Source organism: Eubalaena glacialis, chromosome 2, assembly GCF_028564815.1.
Source record: "Eubalaena glacialis isolate mEubGla1 chromosome 2, mEubGla1.1.hap2.+ XY, whole genome shotgun sequence".
Lineage (NCBI taxonomy): Eukaryota > Metazoa > Chordata > Mammalia > Artiodactyla > Balaenidae > Eubalaena > Eubalaena glacialis.
Genome location: NC_083717.1, coordinates 33,903,398 through 33,924,387, shown reverse-complemented (window position 1 = coordinate 33,924,387; position 20,990 = coordinate 33,903,398). Strand labels below are relative to the sequence as shown.

At 46.7% G+C, this 20,990-nt stretch overlaps 1 protein-coding gene and 2 pseudogenes across 3 annotated transcripts in view; 2 read left to right on the top strand and 1 right to left on the bottom strand.

Annotated features, from left to right (window-relative positions):
- Positions 1-14,888, top strand: part of CTXND1 (cortexin domain containing 1) — a 56,852-nt gene extending 41,964 nt beyond the window's left edge. Inside the window, exons 1-3 of one of the 3 annotated variants that reach the window (XM_061181724.1) lie at positions 7,903-8,053; positions 8,733-8,894; positions 10,511-14,888. In XM_061181724.1, the coding sequence (XP_061037707.1) occupies positions 10,573-10,752 (180 nt within the window). In that variant the 5' untranslated portion in view covers positions 7,903-8,053; positions 8,733-8,894; positions 10,511-10,572 and the 3' untranslated portion in view covers positions 10,753-14,888. Of the gene's footprint in view, positions 1-7,902; positions 8,054-8,570; positions 8,699-8,732; positions 8,895-10,510 lie in introns of those variants that run through there. The other 2 variants (XM_061181723.1, XM_061181722.1) reach the window with 2 other exon arrangements.
- LOC133084908 (histone acetyltransferase KAT7-like) lies at positions 5,286-6,542 on the top strand (annotated as a pseudogene).
- Positions 14,889-18,724: 3,836 nt separating the features above from the next.
- LOC133084907 (annexin A2-like) lies at positions 18,725-19,474 on the bottom strand (annotated as a pseudogene).
- Between the last annotated feature and the right edge of the window lie 1,516 nt (positions 19,475-20,990).

Sequence of the window (20,990 nt, the reverse complement as noted above, 5' to 3'; positions counted from 1 at the left end):
TATTCACCCCATTCTGACATCCCCCAAATTCTCAACCCATTATAGCATCAACTCAAAGTCCAAAATTATCAACTCCAAATCTAAATTATCTAAATTAAGTATGGGTAAAACTCTGCATATGATCCACCCTGGGGCAAAATTCCATCTGTGGAACTAGAAGTCAAGTTATCTGCTCCAAAAATACAGTGGTGAGACAGGCATAGGATAACAGTTACACACATTCCCATTTTAAAGGAGGAAAAAAAATGGAAGGAAGAAAGGAGTCACCAGTCCCGAGCAATTTCAAAATCCAACTGGGAAATCTTCATTAGTTTTCAAGGTCTGGGAATAATCTGTGACTCAAGGATCCACACAGCTCCGCACTCTGAGCCAAAGCTCTTCTTCTCAGAGTCATTATTCTATTGTCTTGAAGGGTAGAACACTTTGTAGCTGACTAGTTTTATCATCCTGTTCCTGCCTGTAGAAATTTTAGAGTCCAATAGCCTTCCTTTGTTTTATCTTGTCTCTGTCCCTTTCGGTTCCAGCCAGCAGCATTTCTAATGTAACATTCTCAAAACCTTTGTATATTACCCATGCATGTCCCAGGGATTCACTCCATTAGATAAGAGAGTCCTCCAAAGATCTTTGCTGGATAATCTCATTTCTATTCCTGGTTTATGCTGAGATGGCTGAGTGGCACATCTAATCTCTTCGGCACCAGCAAAAGGTTGTCCAGTCCCACCCTTGGCCTTCTGTTCAGAACACGCTTTCCTGATAGTGAATCTCCTAATTTTAACATCTTGTGCAATCTGGGTAGGGTAAGAGTCCTTGATGTAAACTTCTAGGCATTTCGAGTTCTCTGCACGCATGGGTGAAGCAGCTGCAGTAGCCCAAGGGCAGTCTTCTAAAAAACGGTAGGTGTGAGCTGCTAGGATCAAAACATACAGAGGCTGGGGGGTGTGCACACCGAATAGTTAAGGGAGTACGAGATCTAAGTGAGACCAACAGCATCAGCATCGTATTATAAAAGTGATACAGCAGAACTGGTATGACAGCTTATGGAAGTATGATACAATGATGATGCACTCTCTTGGCAGAAATATTCTCTTTTCTTTTATCTGAAACGGTGCTGCTTCATACAGCCTCCTTGCTCTGCAATGTTTCTTAGAAGTTAAGGATATTTAAATATTGGAAGATAACAAGTTCTCACCACAATATTCCATGAATCCCATCCCCTCCATACATCCTTCCAGCCCTGGTAGCGGTTATGGTCTTAATCATCTCTTAGCGCATACTCATCATTTCCCTCTGGCAAGCCTGTTAATTGCTCTGATGGAGGCGTGGAGCCACCAAGCGCAGTCCCACAGGACAACGTAATTGGTGTCGGGTTATGACACTGGACATCTTCTGTGTCCTGAGCAAATGTCATCCACTTAACCCATCTGTCATGTGGGGAAGTGATTCTGACAGGTCACGTTTCATAATGGCTCCGCTACTATTTATAGAACCAGTGGATGATTGCACGTGATCAGCTCCAATCTTTGTTACCTGATTGAATCCACAATGTCGATACAGCCCGTTGTTTCTCCCCACAGTAATAAGTGACATGCTTTTTCAGTCCCCTTGCTTCCTCCCATTGGTGTCCAGAGGGCAGCGGCTAAGTGCAGGTTTGCATCACCTCTGACCTTTCCTGTGAACCCACAAGGGGTGGGCCTGGCCTGGTTCCAGGCTGGCAGTGCCCCTCGGCCAGACTTGGACCCTGCCCTTGAGGAACTGACACACTGCTATGGACTGAATTGTGTATCCCCCGCAAAATTCATATGTTGAAGCCCTAACTCCCAATGTGTTGGAGATAAGGCATTTAGGAGGTAATTAAGGTCAAACGAGGGAATAAAGGTGGGGTCCTCGTCTGATAGGATTGGTGGTCTTATAAGAAGAGGAAGAGAGGGCAATGTCTCTCTCCCTCCTTCTGTGCTCATATTGGGCTGGCCAAAAAGTTTGTTCGGGTTTTCCGTAAGATGTTACAGAAAAACCCGAACGAAATTTATGGCTAACCCACTACGTTGAAGAAAGGTCATGTGAGGACACAGCGAGAAGGAGGCTTGTCTGCAAGCCAGGGAGAAAAGCTCTCACCAAAAACCAACCCCGCCAGATCTTGATCTGGGACTTCTCGCCTCCAGAATTGTGAGAAACTTAATTTCTGTTGTTTAAGCCACACAGTCGGTGGTGTTTTGTTATGGTAGCCCTAGCAGGTAAGACACACATATGTACAGAAATAAAGAAATATGTCAGCACAGGGAGTAAGGTCTTGAGCACCCCACTTCCAGCCCTGGGGTAGCACACACATTTGTATGTAAATCCTCTATTTGTGTTCCCTTTGAATTGTGGCTGCCCTATTGCTTGTTTTTTTCCTAAAACCCTGACTGAGATACTTGTTTCCAGGGCCTATATTTGGACTGGTCACTTTGTCCTGTGACTTTCCCATGGCATATGGCAGGACTCTTTTCCATGTGGATCTTCTACACCCCAACCCTAAAACCGCTCACTTCCACAAGTGTGCTGGCTCAGCCCAGCAGCCATTCCCCTTTAGGGTCATTCACTCGCCCAGATCAGAACCCTGGACTCAAGCAAGTTCACCTCCAGCCGCCCCAAGACCGTGGCAGATGGAGCATCTGGCTTGCGCAGGCGCCATGCTGAAGGATGGTTCAATTCTGTTGCGGGCCACTGAGCTGGCCCCTGGGAAGGCCGGCTCCTCAGCTCCCAGGGGACGGCAGCCGAGTTCAGTGTTGCATCGCTCCCGGGTGTCAGGTCCTCACTGGGAAACGGGGTTGGGAGGGACGTGTGCCGGCCCAGTAAATAAGATTAGTGCACACGCTCCATCTGGAGGGTGGAAAGATGAATTTGTTCTTTGCATCCAAGTCCTTGGCGCTCATTCCAGCTGGAAGCATCCAGAAAATGCTGATAATCTTCCTCTGGGGCATGTTACCAGCTTATAGGGACCAATTCTCTCCCCATACAAGACACGGGAGGGTAACGAGACAATTTCTCTGAGGTCTGACTTTTACAATTGGTGCAGGGTATCTGATATTAACTTAAGGCAGACCATTGGCCAGGGATTTCAGAGTCTGTGCTTGAGAGGTCACACTGGGTGCAGCTGTGAAACACAAGAGCATGAAACTCCAGCATGTCCCTCCATCCCTGAGACCCACCAAGGACCATGTGGCATCAGTGCATGTGGCCCAAAGCACAGGCCTGGCTGGGGTCAGAAATGTGAGTGTGCTCCAAGGTCAGCTATGCTATCACTCTGAGATGCTGAGAAAACCCCTCCCCCTCCCTAAATTCCAGTCTCTTCATTTCTGAAATGGAGAGAGGTGGACTAGATCCGTATTTTCAAAGTATGGTCCAAGGAACCCTAAGAGTTCCGTGGGTGCCCTGAGTGGAAAATGTACACCACACTCAAGATGGTGTCACCACTGGATAGGGTGAGAGAGAGTGGTCCTGCATGCTCTAGTAGTTACAACAGAAGGATATATTTCTGGAAAAAGAAAAGACAAAGCAAACATGATTAGGCAATACAACTGTCCCTCAGTAGCTGTGGGGAGTCGGTTCCAGGATTCCACTGGATACCAAAATCCACAGATGCTCAAGCCCATTATATAAGATGGCATAGTATTTGCATGTAATCTATGCACGTCCTTCTGCATACTTTAAATCGTCTCTAGATTCCTTATGATACCCAATGTAAACACCATGTAAATAGTTGCAAATACAATGTCTATGCATTGAATACCTCCAGATGAGAGGAATGTCTGAGGACCTCATAACAGTAGTTGTCTGTCTGGAAATGAACTGGATTGCTTGGAGAGAGAAGTCCTTAAAAACCGCTCTTTGTGGTTTTCTTCTTGTACTTTTTGAATTTTGAACTGTGTATAAGTATTGTTTTATACAACGATGTTAAATTTAATCCTCAAAAAATTAAAAATAGAATTACCGTTGATCCAGCAATTCCACTTGTGTGAAAGAATTGCAACAGGAGAAGGCTCTAGACGCTGTGAAGCAGGAGGCACTTGGGATCGTCCGCAGGATTGGGACGCTACAGAGGCCGCCACGGAGCCCGCAGGAGCCACCGTTCCTACTGCTGCTGCCGCCGCTGCCCGAATCGGAACCGGTGGGCCGCAGCCGCCGGCAACGCCGCAAAGGAAGAGGAACGCAGGCAGTAGTTCAGATGGAACCGAAAATTCCGATTTTTCTACAGATCTCGAGCACACAGACAATTCAGAGAGTGATGGCACATCCCGGCCACCTGCCCAAGTCACCCGCTCCTCAGCCCGGCTAAGCCAGAGTTCCCAAGATTCCAGTCCTGTTGGAAATGTGCAGTCTTTCGGCACCGAGGGCCCTGCTTATTCTACCAGGAGAGTGACGTGTAGTCAGCAGCAGCCCACCCCAGTGACTCCGAAAAAATACCCACTTCGGCAGACTCGTTCATCTGGCTCAGAAAGTGAGCCAGTGGTTGACTTTTCAGATAGAGAAACTAAAAATACAGCTGATCATGATGAGTCTCCACCTCGAACGCCAGCTGGAAATACCCCTTCTTCTGAGTCTGATATAGACATCTCCAGCCCCAACGTGTCTCATGATGAGAGCACCGCCAAGGACATGTCCCTGAAGGACGCGGGCAGTGATCTCTCTCATCGCCCCAAGCGCTGCCACTTCCATGAAAGCTACAATTTCAGTATGAAGGGTCCTACACCAGGCTGTAACTCCCTAGGACACCTTACAGGAAAACACAAGAGACGTTTCTCTACATCAGGATGCCCTCTCTATCATAACCTCTCAGCTGATAAATGCAAGGTGAGAGCACAGAGCCAGGATAAGCAGAGAGAAGAAAGGATGCTGTCCCACAGGCAAGATGGCAACAACAGGCATGCAACCAGGCACCAGGCACCAACAGAGAGGCAGTTGCGATGTAAGGAAAAGGTTGCTGAACTCAGGAAGAAAAGAAATTCTGGGCTGAGCAAAGAACAGAAAGAGAAATATATGGAACACAGGCAGACCTATGGGAACACTTGGGAACCTCTCTTGGAAAACCTGACTAGCGAGTATGACTTGGATCTTTTCGGAAGAGCACAAGCCCGGGCTTCAGAGAGTCTGGAGAAGTTAAGGCTGCAAGGCCGAATCACAGAGGGGAGCAACGTGATTAAAACTATTGCTTTTTTGTCGCTATGAGCTTGATACTTGGTACCATTCTCCCTATCCTAAGGAATATGCACGACTGAGATGTCTTTACATGTGAGAATTCTGTTTAAAATACATGAAAAGCCAGACAATACTCCGCTAACACATGGCTAAGTGTGTGTGGAAACACCCACCCGGAGATGAGATATAATGCAAAGGTTCAATCTCTGTGTTTGAAGTGGATGGCAAGAAAAACAAGATCTACCGCCAAAAACTGTGCCTGTTGGCCAAGGTTTTTCTGGACCACAAGACATTATATTATGATGTGGAACCCTTCCTGTTCTATGTTATGACAGAAGCAGACAACACTGGTTGTCACCTGATTGGATAGTTTTCCGAGGAAAAGAATTCATTCCTCCACCACAATGTATCCTGTATCCTTTCCATGCCTCAGTACATGAGACAGGGCTATGACAAGATGCTCATTGATTTCAGTTACTTGCTTTCCAAAGTGGAAGAAAAAGTTGGCTCCCCAGAACGTCCACTCTCAGATCTGGGGCTCATAAGCTACCACGGTTACTGGAAAGAAGTGCTTCTTCGTTACCTGCATAATTTCGAAGGCAAAGAGATTTCTATCAAAGAAATTAGCCAGGAGACAGCTGTGAATCCTGTGGACATTGTCAGCACTCTGCAAGCCCTTCAGATGCTCAAATATTGGAAAGGAAAACACCTAGTTTTGAAGAGACAGGACCTGATTGATGAGTGGATAGCCAAAGAGGCCAAAAGATCCAACTCCAATAAAACCATGGATCCAAGCTGTTTAAAAGGGACCCCTCCAAAGGGCACTTAAAGTGACCGGTTACTCCGAGCCAGCAAACCCCAGCAGTAGGAATCCGTACTCTAGGGATCTGTCTGTCATTTCTGTTGCTCTTGTGATTGGCAAGTACAGTATCCTTCGGGAAGGCCATCCCCCTCAGGACTGTCCTGGCTCTGACCTTCATGTACACTGCAGACGCTGGTTCTGAGGAACTGTTGTTCGGCCTCAGTGAGGTTGCCTGGATGGGATCTGTATTAGACTTGAGTGCAGATCCCTCGTAGCACTGACCCAAGGTGTTCTGTTTTGGTACTGTACCTGTCCAGTCACTGGTTCTCTCCTCTGGCCCCATGAGGTCGTGTCATGTCTTCTAAACTTTGTAATAGTGCTTCTCGCCGCCCAGTCACCAGGCCACCAACTATGGTTACCACCACCAGGACCTTCCCAGTTTTTCCTTACATGCATTTTTGGAGGGGCAGGGAAGAGGTAACACTTCTGAGTGTGTGTGTGTGCTGGGAGGGGTCCCTTCCCTTTGGATTTCATCTCACTTTAAGTTTTTTCCTCCATTTTTACTGAAAGACCTGTTTTTGATCAGTATCAGGCTGACCAGAGCCAAATACTTTTGAAGACTCTCGCAGGGATTAGTCTTGGTTATGGCACATTATCTGAATGAGATGGAGAAAAGAATTGAGAGGTGGTGATTCTGTATTTGGATTTGAGTTCACCTGTGGGCAGTGGGCAATGTCTTGGTGGAAGGGAATGGAATACTACTTTTTGCCTCACCAGAAAGTGCCCAGTAGTAAATGTTTTCTTCTCTTTACTCCCTGCCCGTCTTTACGTTTGCAGGTGCCCAAATAATTTCCAGTTCTCCCTTTCATGCTGCATGTTAACTGGTTAATTATACTGCAGAGACCTTTTCACCAGTACCAGTCTGATATAGCACACCTATACTTCCACATAAGTTACCTTGCTTTTGTCTGAACATCCTTGGAGAAGTGACTGAAAATGACTTCCGTGTCTCAGCCCATGACTCATCAAGGCAGAATGGGCACCGCTGCCAGGGTTTGCTTCCCTTTTCAACAGTGCCTCACCCTCCCTCTAGGACTAAAGTGCTTATGCCCTTCCAAGAACTCCTCCTCCATTTCCTTTTTTGGGATTTACCACCATCCCCCCATTCTCTGGTCTCCTATTTTTGGTGTTGTTTAAGTGAAGGAAGAGATGCTGCCTCTAATTTCTCTCTAGCCCATTATAAACTGCTACCTTGGGGCAGCTTTTGATGTATGACATGTCACCCTTTCCAACTTGGTCTCCTACAACACCGCTGTCTTCATGTGGAGCCCTCACCACAATCCCAACTCTGGTCATTTGTGCCTTTCTCTTGTCATCTTTGTACACTACTTATATTCACTGTGGGTTGGGGGGAGCTAATTTTAAGCATGTTCATGGGCAGCTCCCTGCCAGTTTCAATGTCACTGTCAAAATTTATCCAAAAGCAACTTCACTGGGGGTTTTCTTAAGGGGTAAAGGCCTTTTACAGAAGCTAACCCTTCCCCACATGTGGTAGAATGTGCTGTTCTATATCTACTCCTCAGTAAACATGTTCTCTGTTCAAAAAAAAAAAAAAAAAGAATTGCAACAGGGCCTCAAAGAGATATTTGTACACTCATGTTCACAGCAGCATTATTCACAATAGCCAAGAGATGGAAACAACCCAAGTGTCCATCAATGGATGAATGGATAAACAAGACGTGGTACATTCATACAATAGAATATTTATTCAGCCTCTGAAAAAGAGAGAAGATTCTGACTTTCATTGAATGACTCTTGAGGACATTACACTAAGTGAAATAAGCCAGTCACAAAAAGAAAAATACTGTATCGTTCCACTTATATGAGGTACCTAGAGCATAGAATTGTGGATGCCAGGGACTGAAGGGAAGGGGGAATGGGGACCCGTTATTTCCTGGGCACAGAGTTCAGTTTTGCAAGATGAAAAGAGTTCTGGAGATGGATGGTGGTGATGGCTATACAACGATTTGAACGTCCTAAAGCCACTGAACTGTGCACCTAACAACAGTCACTATGGTAAATTTTATGTCAGGTATATTTTACCACAGTTTTTTTAAATGTTATATTTTTTATTTTTTAAATTAATTTTTATTGGAGTATAGTTGCTTTAAAATGTTTTGTTTAAAATGTTGTGTTAAAATGTTGTGTTAGTTTCTACTGTACAGCAAAATGAATCAGCTATACGTATACATATATCCCCTCTTTTTTGGATTTCCTTCCCACTTAGGTCCCACCACAGAGCACTGAGTAGAGTTCCCTGTGCTATACAGTAGGTTCTCATTAGTTATCTATTTTATACAGAGTAATGTATGTATGTCAATCCCAATCCCCCAATTCAGCCCAGTTGTTTCATGGGCACAGAGTTTCAGTTTTGCAAGATGAAAAGATTTCTGGAAATGGATGGTGGTGATGGCTGTACAACGATTTAATGTCCTAAAGCCACTGAACTGTGCACTTAACCACGGTCACTATGGTAAATTTTATGTCATGTATATTTCATCACAATTTTTTTTAATGTTATATTTTTTAAAAGAGAGAAGGAAAGAAAAAACAGCATCAGAATAAATTGTGGCCGCTCCCACCACCATGCCCAGGGAGAAGCTGCCCAGGCCAGACCTTCCTGCCAGCCCAGCTCACGACTGGGAGTGGGCATCTTGGGAGGTAATCAGCCTTCTTCTGTCCTGTTCTGTTCCAGCTGCTGCCAGTGTGGGCACCTGCTCTCTAAGGGAAAGGCCACTGCTCTCACTGGCTCCCAGCTGTGATGTCTGGTCACTCCCCTTCCCTCCTGGAGCAGCCCCACCCAGGGTGCGAGCCCACCCAGTGGCCCTTGTGAAGTGGTGATCACTCCGACCAGCAGGTCAGTGCCCTCTGGGAAGGGGTGAGGATGGAGACGAGGTCTGAAAGAGGGGAAAGCGGGACTTCCCTGGCGGTCCAGCGCCTCTAACAGAGGGGGCATGGGTTCGATCCCTGGCCAGGGAACTAAGATCCCGCATGCCATGTGGCGCGGCCAAAAAAACTTTAAAAAAAAATAATAAATAAGGAGGGGAAAGCATAGTCACCTGTGGTTACAGATATGCCAGGACCAGCCAGCCCAGGGTTGCATAGGTGCCCTTCTGAAGTTGCAAAGTGGGTGAGGGAGATGGGTCCCCACTTTACTTTCCATCAGAGAAGAGAGAGGCATGCAGAGGCCTAGGGTTTGGGATGTGGGACCTTGGGTAAGTCATTTCCCCCCCTTTCTGTGACTCAGTTTCCACATTTATAAAATGGGCATATTGATACACGGCTAACATGCCTCCTGGGCTGTCGTGAGGAACAAATAATAAACTGGATGTGAAAGCACAATGTAGAGCTCAAGGGCTCTGAAAATTCAGCGGTGGTGGGGGGGGAGGGGGCTGACGATAACGAGCAGCAGTGCCCCTCGTCCTAAGCTCTCCCTAACCGCTGGGCTGCAAGGACGTGACCTGCCATCTTGGCCTGCTCTGGGGCACCCACAGGGCGAGGGACCATGCTAGATGCACTGAATCCTCACACCCTTGCGATGCAGCCTTGCGCCCTGTATTATCACAACAGGGAGGCGTAGGCCTGATACAAGGATAACCTTACACTGCCCAGGACTGCACTGCAAGGCAGCTGGGCTCGGGGTCCACCTGACTGCCAAAACTGTTCTTCCCGTCACACCTGCAGTTTTCCAACTGTGACTCTGGGGCTCAGCAAAAGTCCCTCAGGAGTCCCAGAAGGCCCCCATAGAGGGGGAAGGGATGCAGACCCTCCACGCTGCCTGCCCACCCAACTCTGTGACAGCAGCCCCTCTTCAATCTATTCATGTATTGGTGTTCAACGTTCATTTTCATTTGAAACGTTAAGTTCTACTGCTTTAAAAAATATATATTAATTACCTAACTTTTTAAAATGCTTTCTGGGGACTTCCCTGGTGGTCCAGTGGTTAGGACTCTGCGCTTCCACTGCAGAGGGCACGGGTTCGATCCCTGGTGGGGGAACTAAGATCCCGCAAGCCGATGCAGCACAGCCAAAAAAAAACAATGATAATAAAATTAAATAAAATGCTTTCTGATCACCCTCAGTCAGTGGCTTGGCAGAGTTGAAAGCATTATTATAACTCGTCCTAAAGGGTTTCAGAGAGTGGAGGCAACTGCAGGGCCTCCATCCTCAGGAGGGGCTTCTGCTACAGCCCAGCTCTACCCCTGCTGGGACTCCTCTGTCACCTCCTCCACCCCCTAGGAGGCACTGGCTGGGCCCTGACACCTGGGTTGCCTATAAGGTTCAGGGCTGAGACCACGTAGGCGCCTGAAAAGGAGGCACGTGACCCTTCCTCTCCTCGCCCTCATGTGTGTGGGGGGGAGCAGCAGACTCCCACGCCAGGGGGACATATAAGAAGGGGGAGGGCTGTGCCCTGCCCGCACCCCAGGCAAGTTGGCACGACCCTCCGGTCCCCACTGCTGTGGCTCTCTGCAGGGGTGGAAGATGGTACCAGTCAACCGTGAGCCGGAGGAGGAGCCCGAAGCCGCTGCCGAGAGATGGAGGACCCCACGCCTGAGCCCGTCTACGTCGACGTGGACAAAGGACTGACCTTGGCCTGCTTCGTCTTCCTCTGCCTCTTCCTCGTCGTGATGATCATTCGCTGCGCCAAGGTCATCATGGACCCTTACAGCGCCATCCCCACATCCACCTGGGAGGAGCAGCACCTGGATGACTGAGGCGCCCGCGGGCGGGGGCCGCGGCGGGGGACCGAGACCCCAGCGCTCTCTGGACAGGGTTGCCCCAGGATGTGCCTCTGTCCCCTGGCCACCAGCTTTCCAGCCCATGGAGGCGAGAAAGGATTTGGCCACCCGGGGGTGGAGAAGGTTCACCTTAGCCTTGCCTGCTCTCACAGAAGCAGCAGGGTGAGATGCTCGGGATGCTGTGGGTGTTGCAGTGGTGGGCCAGTCTGGGGATGAGAGCGCTGGGCCGGGAGTCAGGAGGCCCGGATTCCAGTCTGGGGAGTCACTGTGAGCCTAGGGGGCGGTCACCTTCCCTGGCTCGCGCACACCTTTTGGCATCGGATACGGGACAGTCACCCACCATCATAACAACAGTGGTCTCGTTTTGAGGAGACTCTTGCCCTTAACATGCAAAGTAGCACACACACTAGCCCTGGAGGCTCCCAGCACAGACGTTCACCTGAGCCCCAGCCCCTTCCCAATGGGCCAGCAATAGAGCACGTGGTGACGTGGGAAAGGAGTTGGAAGGTGCATCACCCCAAATTCACAAAAGGCACAGGGGCTGCTTCCCAACAGTATTTTTTGAAACTAAAATATAGAGGGGTATATTTTTCCTGTTATAAATGAAATGTGTATTTTGGAAGTTTGGGGAAATACAGAAAAAATAGAAGGATGGGGGAAAATAACACTTATAATCCCACTTCCCCAAAGCCGCCATTTTGATATATTTTCTCCCAGCATTTTTTACTTTTTTTTTTTTTTTTTTTTTAAAGGTTGGTGGGAATAGGAACTACTCAGAGCCATGTGTGATCTTTGGAAGTTGTTCTGCTCCTTTTTTTTTTTTTTTTTAATTAATTTTTTATTTATTTATGGCTGTGTTGGGTCTTCGTTTCTGTGCTAGGGCTTTCTCTAGTTGTGGCAAGCGGGGGCCACTCCTCATCGCGGTGCGCGGGCCTCTCACTATCGTGGCCTCTCTCGCTGCGTAGCACAGGCTCCAGACGCGCAGGCTCAGTAATTGTGGCTCACGGGCCCAGTTGCTCCGCGGCATGTGGGATCCTCCCAGACCAGGGCTCGAACCCGTGTCCCCTGCATTGGCAGGCAGATTCTCAACCACTGCACCACCAGGGAAGCCCCTACATGTATTTTTAAATAGTCAAAATCATACTGTGTGCATGATGTTGTATCACTTCATATTAGAGCATGAACACTTTCTCATTTCATCGAGCACTCTTTATAGCCATCATTTTTACTGGCTGCAGAGTATTCCATCAGGTGGATAGGTCATAGTTGCATAATTATCTCCTTTAGTCTTACATTTCTTTTTTTTTTTTTCACTAACTTTTCCTCATGCAAAATTATTTCACCCAGTGACCTCTCGAGAGCACACAGTTATGAGATTACTATCGGACAGGAAGACCTGGCTTCTAGTCCTGTCAGTCACTCTAAGGCTGTGTGACCTTGAGCAAGTCACTTCACCTCTCGGTGCCTCCATTCCCTGATTTTAAAAAGGGAAGGAAAAGCCTTGCCCTTTTTGTTTTGTGTAAACCTCATGTGAATGAAAGGACAGGAGTGGGAGTGCTTTGAATGTAAACGTGCTGTGGGGGGAGACAAAGGATAAGTTGTTGATAATGATTCTTCTCCCTCTTTTCCCACCCTTCTGACCCCCTCCTACCCCATCACCTACATCTAAGGCCTTGCAGCAAGAATATTGGACCAGAGCCCACAGACCTGGTCCCAAGTCCCAAATCCTCTACTTCCTTGCTGTATGACCCCAAATAATTCAGCCTCTCTGAGCCCCAGTTTCCTCATCTGTAAAATGAGGGAATAACATCTACCTCACAAGGTTGTTGTGAGGATGAAATGAGAGAACATGGGCAAACATTGGTGTATTTTCTTGATTTTACCACACCAGGAGAAGCCAGGGGTCTGAGCTGGGAGGAAGAGAGGTCTGGCTTCCCCCCTCTTTGCAGAGCCTGGAACCCTGGGCTTTCCTCAGTTCCCAGGGCCACTTCTGAAAGGCCAAATCTCCCAGCCAGGACCACTGGTCAGAGGAATACTCACAGCAACCTCTCCCAGCACCTGACCTCAAGGGATATGGTGTCTATTAATTTACATAATTATCATTGTCATCGGTATTCCCACAAACATAATATGAAGTTAAACTAGACCACCAGAACTCCCCCTCCTTCCGAATGCATTTATTCCATCCCTCTAAGGCACACCTGCCATCCCCATCAGAAGTGCCCTGCAGCTGTGAAGAAGCTCAAGGCTCCCTTCCCATCACCTGCATCCCAGCCATGGGTCCCACTCCATCCCAGGTCACCTGGGAAGTGGGCTTCCAAAGCACCATCACCACTAGGTGATCCCTGAAAGTGAACAAGGCCACAGCTGCTCAGACAGCTTCCAGGGCATATCCAGCTGTTCCTTCCTCCACACCCCCACTGTGTGGGATGCACAAAGGGACAGCTGGCAAAGGCAGTGGACCAAGGTGCATTGGAAGCTCTGTGTGAGGGGAGGATCTAGAGCAAGGACCTTGTACATTGCCTCAGGCCTAGCAGCAGCCTTCACTCTGCAGCCTACCTCAGAGATACCAAGCACTTCTGTGAAAAGCTCATCAGCATGGATTTACAATGCAAATCAGAACCAACGCCCAATCAGTTAATAACAGATCCCAAGGAACAAGAAGAGGTCTTGAAGACCTCACTTGGAGATACTTTAGAGCTCTCAGGAGTGAAAAACGGGTGCCTGAGGGCCGTGCTACTCAAACCATGATGCAGGACAAATAGCATCCGCAACACTGAGGGACTTGTTAGAAATCCAAAATCATGGACCCCTACTCCAGACCTACAGAATCATAATCTCTGGAGATGGAGCCCAGGAATCTCTTAGCAGGATCTACCAAGCGATTTGTATGCATGTTAAAGTATGAGAAGCACTGCCCTGGGGATCCTTTGGTCTCAATTATTTCTTTTCCACACCTAGATTTGCTAATATTTCCCACTCTATCTCTTGACTCTTTTTTTGGTGGCAAAGGGAAATCATATTTCAGAAAAAGATGGAAAATTTCAAAATCACTCCTAATCCAAGCCTCCACAAAATAGTGATTTCTATCGTGTGTCCATGTGTTCCCTTCTAATCCTTGCCCACGTGCAAGATGTTTTTTTTCATAAAAGCCTTTGGTTACATCATTTAAATCAACATCTCCTAACATTTCATCATAAGCATGTTTCTGCTACAGTCTTCCTATTTATCATTTTACTGGCTATAAACCATGCCATCTAGTGCATGTACATAGTTATCCAGAGTCCTATTAATAAGTACTTGGATTGCCTTCATTTTCCCTATTATACATGTTGCAAAATAAAAAAAAAAAAAAAAGAAAGCTAAAGACAGATATGACGAACCCTGGGCTTGCTCAGGATGGTGGAGAATAAATATTTAAATTACACCCCCTCCACCTCAGAGACACATGGGGGAGGAAGAGCCATCCAAACATTTGATCATATTAAGGGGAAAAACCAACTGAAATTTCAAGCTTCTGTTGTTGCTTTAGCTGCTAAAGGATGGAGGAGATGGTCCTTTGTCATCAGAGCATCTTAGCCAGTTTCTAGCTAGCTGAGATGAAGTTTGGGGTTTGGTATGGAGAGGTAAACTGTCCAGCAAAAGAAATGAAGAGAATTTTTGAAGACTGGAAGCTGGCAGAGAGCAAATGAAAAGCATTTGTGGCATTGGCCCTAATCCAGGACTTAAGGCAAAATATGATCAGAGAGAAACTCCCCGCTGCAGGGAAAGGGTGATGGATTTTCCAGACAGTGGTGTCTCGTGGCTTATTTTACGTTGTTGCCTGTTCTGTGCTCTGCTACAGTCCCTCCATGTTACTCCAAACCCTCAGTAAAGTCTGATACACAATCCACTTTGTGGTTGTGGTATTTGGGGGCAATAAAGACATCTGGAAGGTGGTCAGTGTGAAGAAATGTAATCTGGAAAGGGATAGTCATCCCAGGGACAAGTGAGGTAGCAGAAATAAGCAGAAGCAGGAAATCAGAAAGCAACTATACTCCAATAAAAATTAATTTAAAAAAAATCAGAATGACGGTTGCTAGCATAAATGTGACCCCTGAGAATGCTCAGATAGGCTGATATGAATAATAGCACACTAGTTTTACCAGCCTGGTATATCAATTCCCATCATCTCTATTTCATTTTTTCCAATTAGTTGCTCAAATATCTACATGCTCTTATTGAATTGAAAGACCCATGACTCCCTCTCCTATAAAATTGCCCCAGAATTTCGAGGCTAACTCAATCCAAAAGGAGCTGGTCCTGCTTCCAAATATCAGGTAGAGAGAATTTCAAAGCCTGGTGTGTCCACTAGTGTGGTTTCACACCCCGCAGTCTAGCTGTTGAAGATGGGTCCCACGTGTGTGATGGATGACAACTTGCAGTGCCCTCTTTGGTTTATAGCCCAGTCTGCTGAGAGGTGCTCGAGCTAAGCTCATTGGTCCACATTCACATGCCCAGTCGTTCTGTCCAAACAGTACAGCCAGGTTGGCTGTGTTCAGAGGGACAGGACAGCCTCGGCCATATCAACCGGCCCCCTGAATCCTCATGTCCTTGATCATCATCAGCTAAGACTCTCCCTCCTTCCTGGGGAGTTTGTCTTTGGGACCCATAACACTCAGAATCCTAGCAGGAAAGAGATGCACACCCAAAGCATTAAATGAAGAGGGTTTAATGAAAGAATATTTACAGAGGTTGGGCAGGGTTAAGGGAAACGAAAGGGGTTGGCAAAATACCCATGGACGGGCAACAGGGTGAGTCCATTACCACTTGGGCCTGAAGTGACAAGGGGAAGGGGTGTTCCCAGAATCCAGAGGAAGCTGTAGCAGTGGGAGAGGAGTCCCCCAACAAAAGCCATGGCCACAGGTAGACAATCAAAATGCAACCCAGTGAGAAGAGAATATATACTTTGATTTCTCACCTTCTGCCCTCTAATCTCCTATGCCATCAGCCAAGAACAACAGAAGCTAAAGGACAGGGGACTCTGGGTGATATCCTTCATATATATTAGCAAACTAGAGCAAACGAAAACTAACCAGTACAGTGCACCCCTATTACCACTCAGCGTCCATCGTGGATGGGGAAAGTATACATGTCCCCAACATAGGGGAAATATAAATTCCCATCAACAACCACATTGTCTGAGGCTGCTATCAGTTTAGTTCCACTCCCCCCGGAACTTACATGGTAACGTATCCCCCTCTAGGTGAGTGAATGAAATGATTCATATAAAGCATAGCTGCTAGAGTCCCCTGTTCTATGGCTGGTCAGGAGGCCTAGGTTGATAACCACAGTGTCATTCTTCTGCCACCCATTCCGTATCCCCTCTACCTTCTGGCAGTCCCTCCACTGCTGGAGTCTTTTATCCAGTGGAATGACCCAAATCTTCCTTCACAGAGGATCCAAATCCTTGGTGCCCTGTCTTTTTTGGTTGCCAGTTTCCACAGATCCCCACCCCCTCAAAGAACTTGACAAGGCCTTGAAGGCCTCACCTGGAAGCATTTTTGAATACTCAGGAGAGAACAGGTGCCCTAGGACAGCGCTAGTCATGCTACGGTCGTAGGACGGATAGCATCAGAATCACTGGGGAGTTTGCTAGGAATCTAAATGCATGCCCCCACCCCAGACCTACAGAGTAGGATATGGGATGAGGAATAACGAGAGATTCCCCAGTTTATCCCTGGGTTCCAGAGCTAGTCCTCCTTGCCCTCATTGTGGAGCAATACCGTTTCTTCTGAGATACTGGAATAAATCACCCTGACAGCACAGTGACCCCCTTCTCCACCTCCTAGTCCAAGATGAGGAGACCCAAATGGCTACAGGATGATCTCAGTTTCCAATTTAACAGACCCATAACTATGTTCCCTGGTGGAAATATTTCTTCTTTGTTACTAGGAATTTCCAAACCCACCAAGTCCAAGGTCACAGGATGGAAAACAAAAATTCTATAACTGGGTTATTAGGTATCATAGTGAGAGGAATCACTCTTGCTTCCATCCCTTGGTTCCCAGACTAGCATCATCCAGCTCAAGGGAAGATGCCAACGTATATTGGTCTCTGGTTTAAGGTGAATACTGCATCCTGCAGGTCAGCCACCATACCTGAGCCTTCCACAGGCCATTCTAAATTTCACTCAAGCCAACTGCTTCTGGGTGATGAGGCATGTGGTAAACCAGTGAATTTCCTGGACATGAACCCACAGGTGCACTTCCTTCACAAATGAGTTCTCAGGGACTTCCCTGATGGTCCAGTGGTTAAGACTTTGCCTTCCAATGCAGGAGGTGCGGGTTCGATCCCTGGTTGGGGAGCTAAGATCCCACATGCCTCGGGGCCAAAAAACCAAAACATAGAACAGAAGCAATATTGTAACAAATTCAATAAAGACTTTAAAAATGGTCCACATTAAAAAAAAAACTTTAAAAAACAAACAAACAAGAAACAAATGGGTTGTCTGGTTGAAGGTCATGTTTGTGAGATACGCTGAGATAAATGAAACACCACAAACGGCGAGGATGGCAGAGGTAGGTAATCCGTATGCAGAATACGAATCTATTCCCACCACCCTCCGTAATAGAAGGGGTCCAGTGTAATCAACTTGCCAGTGGTGGCTGGCCTGTCTCACATGACCCGTCCCTGGGGAAGGATGCTGTGTATCAGGGGCTGGGCATTGGCTTCATCCTGGGCAGGGTGCATACCCAGAAGTGATGGAAACCAACCAGGTGAGCCTTAGTGAGGGGAAGCCCATGTTGTTAAACCCATGTACAGCCTCCATCCCTTCCACTACGGTCACTTTGTTCACAGTACCACTGAGAACACACCAGAGTGGAGAGGGGAAGGCATCCCCAGGTTGGGTCATCGTGTCCACCTGATTATTGACAGCCTTCTCTGCAATGGATACCTTTTGATAGGCATTTAGGTGGCACATGAATATCTTCACATTCAGGGCTCCTTTGAAGACATCCTTCTACATACATCTCCTCAAGACTGCCTTGAGTCCTCTCTTCCAATCTTACTGCAGTTGGGTCAGCACTCTGATTCTCCTACTGGGGAAAGTCAGAAGCTCCCGGCAGCATCTTTATCTGCCACAGACACTTCCTGTACCATTGGGTCTGCTGGGTCTTAAGGCTCAATTGGTCAGGTAGCTTTCGTCACAGCCTGAACCGTTCTAGAGCCCTTGATTGCTCTGGGTCCCATTCCAAACCAGCAGCCTTATGACGTACCCGGTAAATGCAGCAGAGTGGCACACACAAATGTGCTCCACATTGCCTCAAAAACCCAAAGAGGCCCATCATCCATGGAGCCTCTTTCTTCATGATGGATGATGCAAGGAAAAGCAAGGTTTCTCACCTAAGAGGGAATATCCCAACATGCCCCCGACTGCTGGAACCCTAGAAAGTTCTCCAATATGGCGGGCTCCTGGACTTCCGTAGGGGTTTTCTCTCACCCTTTGGCAAGCATGTGCCATGTGTGGTCCTTGCTACTTCACCAGAGCCGGTTAGCATAATGTCATCTATATAATAGACACTCATGAAGTTCTGTGGGTTGTTAAGGTGATCAGGGCCCCTACAGTACAACAGAGAGAAGGAAAATGGCAAATCCCTGAGGTAATGCAATTAAGGGGTACCACTGTCCCCTGCCCGATGAAGGTGAACTCTTTTTTATTACCTTTATTTTTTTTTCCTAAAGTAAAAATTCAGTTTATTCATCTGTTTACCACACAGTACTCAGAAGGCAGTGTTTCACATCGTAGATTTCACTTCCAACTCCTGGGAATGTTCATTTCTTTGACTATAAAGAGAGACTAGATCGGAAAGCCAGGTAATGCTTAGGCAACTAAACTAAGGATGGAGCGGGTGGGGTGGGCAGTGCTAACGTCATCCTCCCAGGGATGGGCACAAGGGGACTGTTAGCCACAAGCTGATTGTGTAGAACTGTTAGCTGGGAGCGCAGAGCAGCCATCCTGGACCCTTGGGCCATCGCGGGCTTCAGTCATCCCTACCACACAGGTACAGCAGCGCTTTCTGGTAGTCGCCTTTGGTGTCTTGCTGAATGTAATAGTACAGGGACTTGCCATACTTTTTCTTGAATTCAGATCTAATTTTCAACATGTCCACTTCACTGTGGGAGGTCATGATTCTAATCAGGACCTTATCGTGAGTGCCCTTGCCCTTCATGGAGTCGTACAGTCTGTCAGCAAAATACAGGGGCTTGTTCTGAATGCACTGGACTCGGTTCAGGAAGGCATTTTCCAGGTCTCCTGACCTCCTTCTTGATGCTCTCCAGCATGTCATAAGGGCTGTAGCTCTTGTACCTTTCAAATACTTTCTGGAGGTGGCACATGCTCCGCTCGGTCATGATGCTCATCCACTTGGGAACATTAGTTCCTCTCCTCTTCATGCCAGCATCACAGAGATCCCGGGCATCTTGGTCAATCAGTTCATAATCAATGACATAGCCATCCTCTGCTCTTTGACCCTTCGCGAGGGCAATCATCAGCTTGCAGAAGTCACCAGATGTGTCGGAAATGATATCCTTCTCCAGATCGGTCTTGTACATTTCCTTGTAGACTCTGTTGGTTTCCTGCAGCTCCTGGTTGGTCCTTGAGCAGATGATCTCAATGAGGGAGTCCTCATCGGTCCCCAGCCCCTTCATGGAGGCTTTCAGAGTATATATACATTTACATATATCATATTGGAGAGTATAAACATATGTACATGTAAAGAGAGAGCGAGCACAAATAACTCAGCAAATGGGGTAAAATGTTAGCGATAGTTAAATATGGCCAGAGACTTCTGGTGTGGTCTTTATATGGTGTTCTTTATACTATCCTAATTCTTGCAAGTTTTCTGTAAGTTTGAAATTATTTCCAAATAAAAATATTTGTTTTAATGGTAATAAAATGTTACCATTTCTCAAAAAAAACCCACAAAACACCACAATTTGCCAGGCTGAGAAAAGTGTTGCCCTAGAAGTTCAAAGTTGCGGAATCCAGTCTCAGCTCTGCCACTCAGTAGCTATGTGAAGTGAACAAGTCTCTTCGTTTATACAAAAACTATCAGAGACAGTGCGGGGTCCAGAGATGGAGGTAAAGAAGCAATAGTGCCCTTAGGCTTGGGGAATAGGCGGGCTTTCCCTGGGATCCATGCCCCGGAGGGCTCAGCATATCACAAACATACACACACAAATGAATATATTCAAGAGCACGCGGGCCCCTCTCCCCTTGGGACTCATCCTGATGCGGCCCCACCTGTATCCTACGTAACCTCTCAAGAGTAATACTGCCCAGGCCCCAGGGGAACGCCTCTTCACACCTCTGGGCTGCGTCCTCAAAATAAAAGTGCCCACGTGAATGCCACACAGCCGTGTGGTGGGTCACTGCCAGCGCTGGCGATGGGCGTGTCCTCCCTCTTGCGGGGGGGGGGGGCGGGGGAGTGAAAGCACTTTGGTAAGTGAAGAGACTGATTAGGTCACTCAATACTTCCTCCTAGCATGGATGCAACTGATTCTTGCCCCAACCTGTGTCATTTTTCAGTCCTACCCAAAACTCATTTTCTTGATTGTTTTCCAATTTGTGGTTCTGGCACGGGATTCACAACAGCTGCACATGGCAATTAGGGCACATTTTGCAATGTTAACTAATTCATATTAATTTATATATACATAAGTCTCGACATAACATAAATGGAGCGTGATACTAATTCTTTACTTTGGCAACCAGATGGTCACTGAACACTAGGATTATGAATAGTTTTATTTTTATAAAAAGCACTTAATAGGATTTAATCGAATTAAAAAAAATAAATTTAAACATTTCAACTTGATTTAAATAAGCTTGATATGAAATGCTGATGTTCTTTAATTATAATTTGTATCTTGCCTTTTCCTTTTAATAGATAATTTTGAATGTCAAAGAAAAATAACTGGAAATGAATATAAAGTAAATTTTTCAATTTTTAACATTTAAGGTGTTGATGAAAATATTTACATTTCATATACTTTGAGTATAACTCAATTTACTTTGTAATCATTTACATTAGTCTGTCAATAAAACCCAAATTATGTGAAAAGCTTGATTAAGATAGGATAATTAGTGATTCTAATGAAATTAAGGCAAGAAAAACTAACTTAAAAAATAAAATTTTATTTTAAAAATATTGATATAGCAATTCATGAAT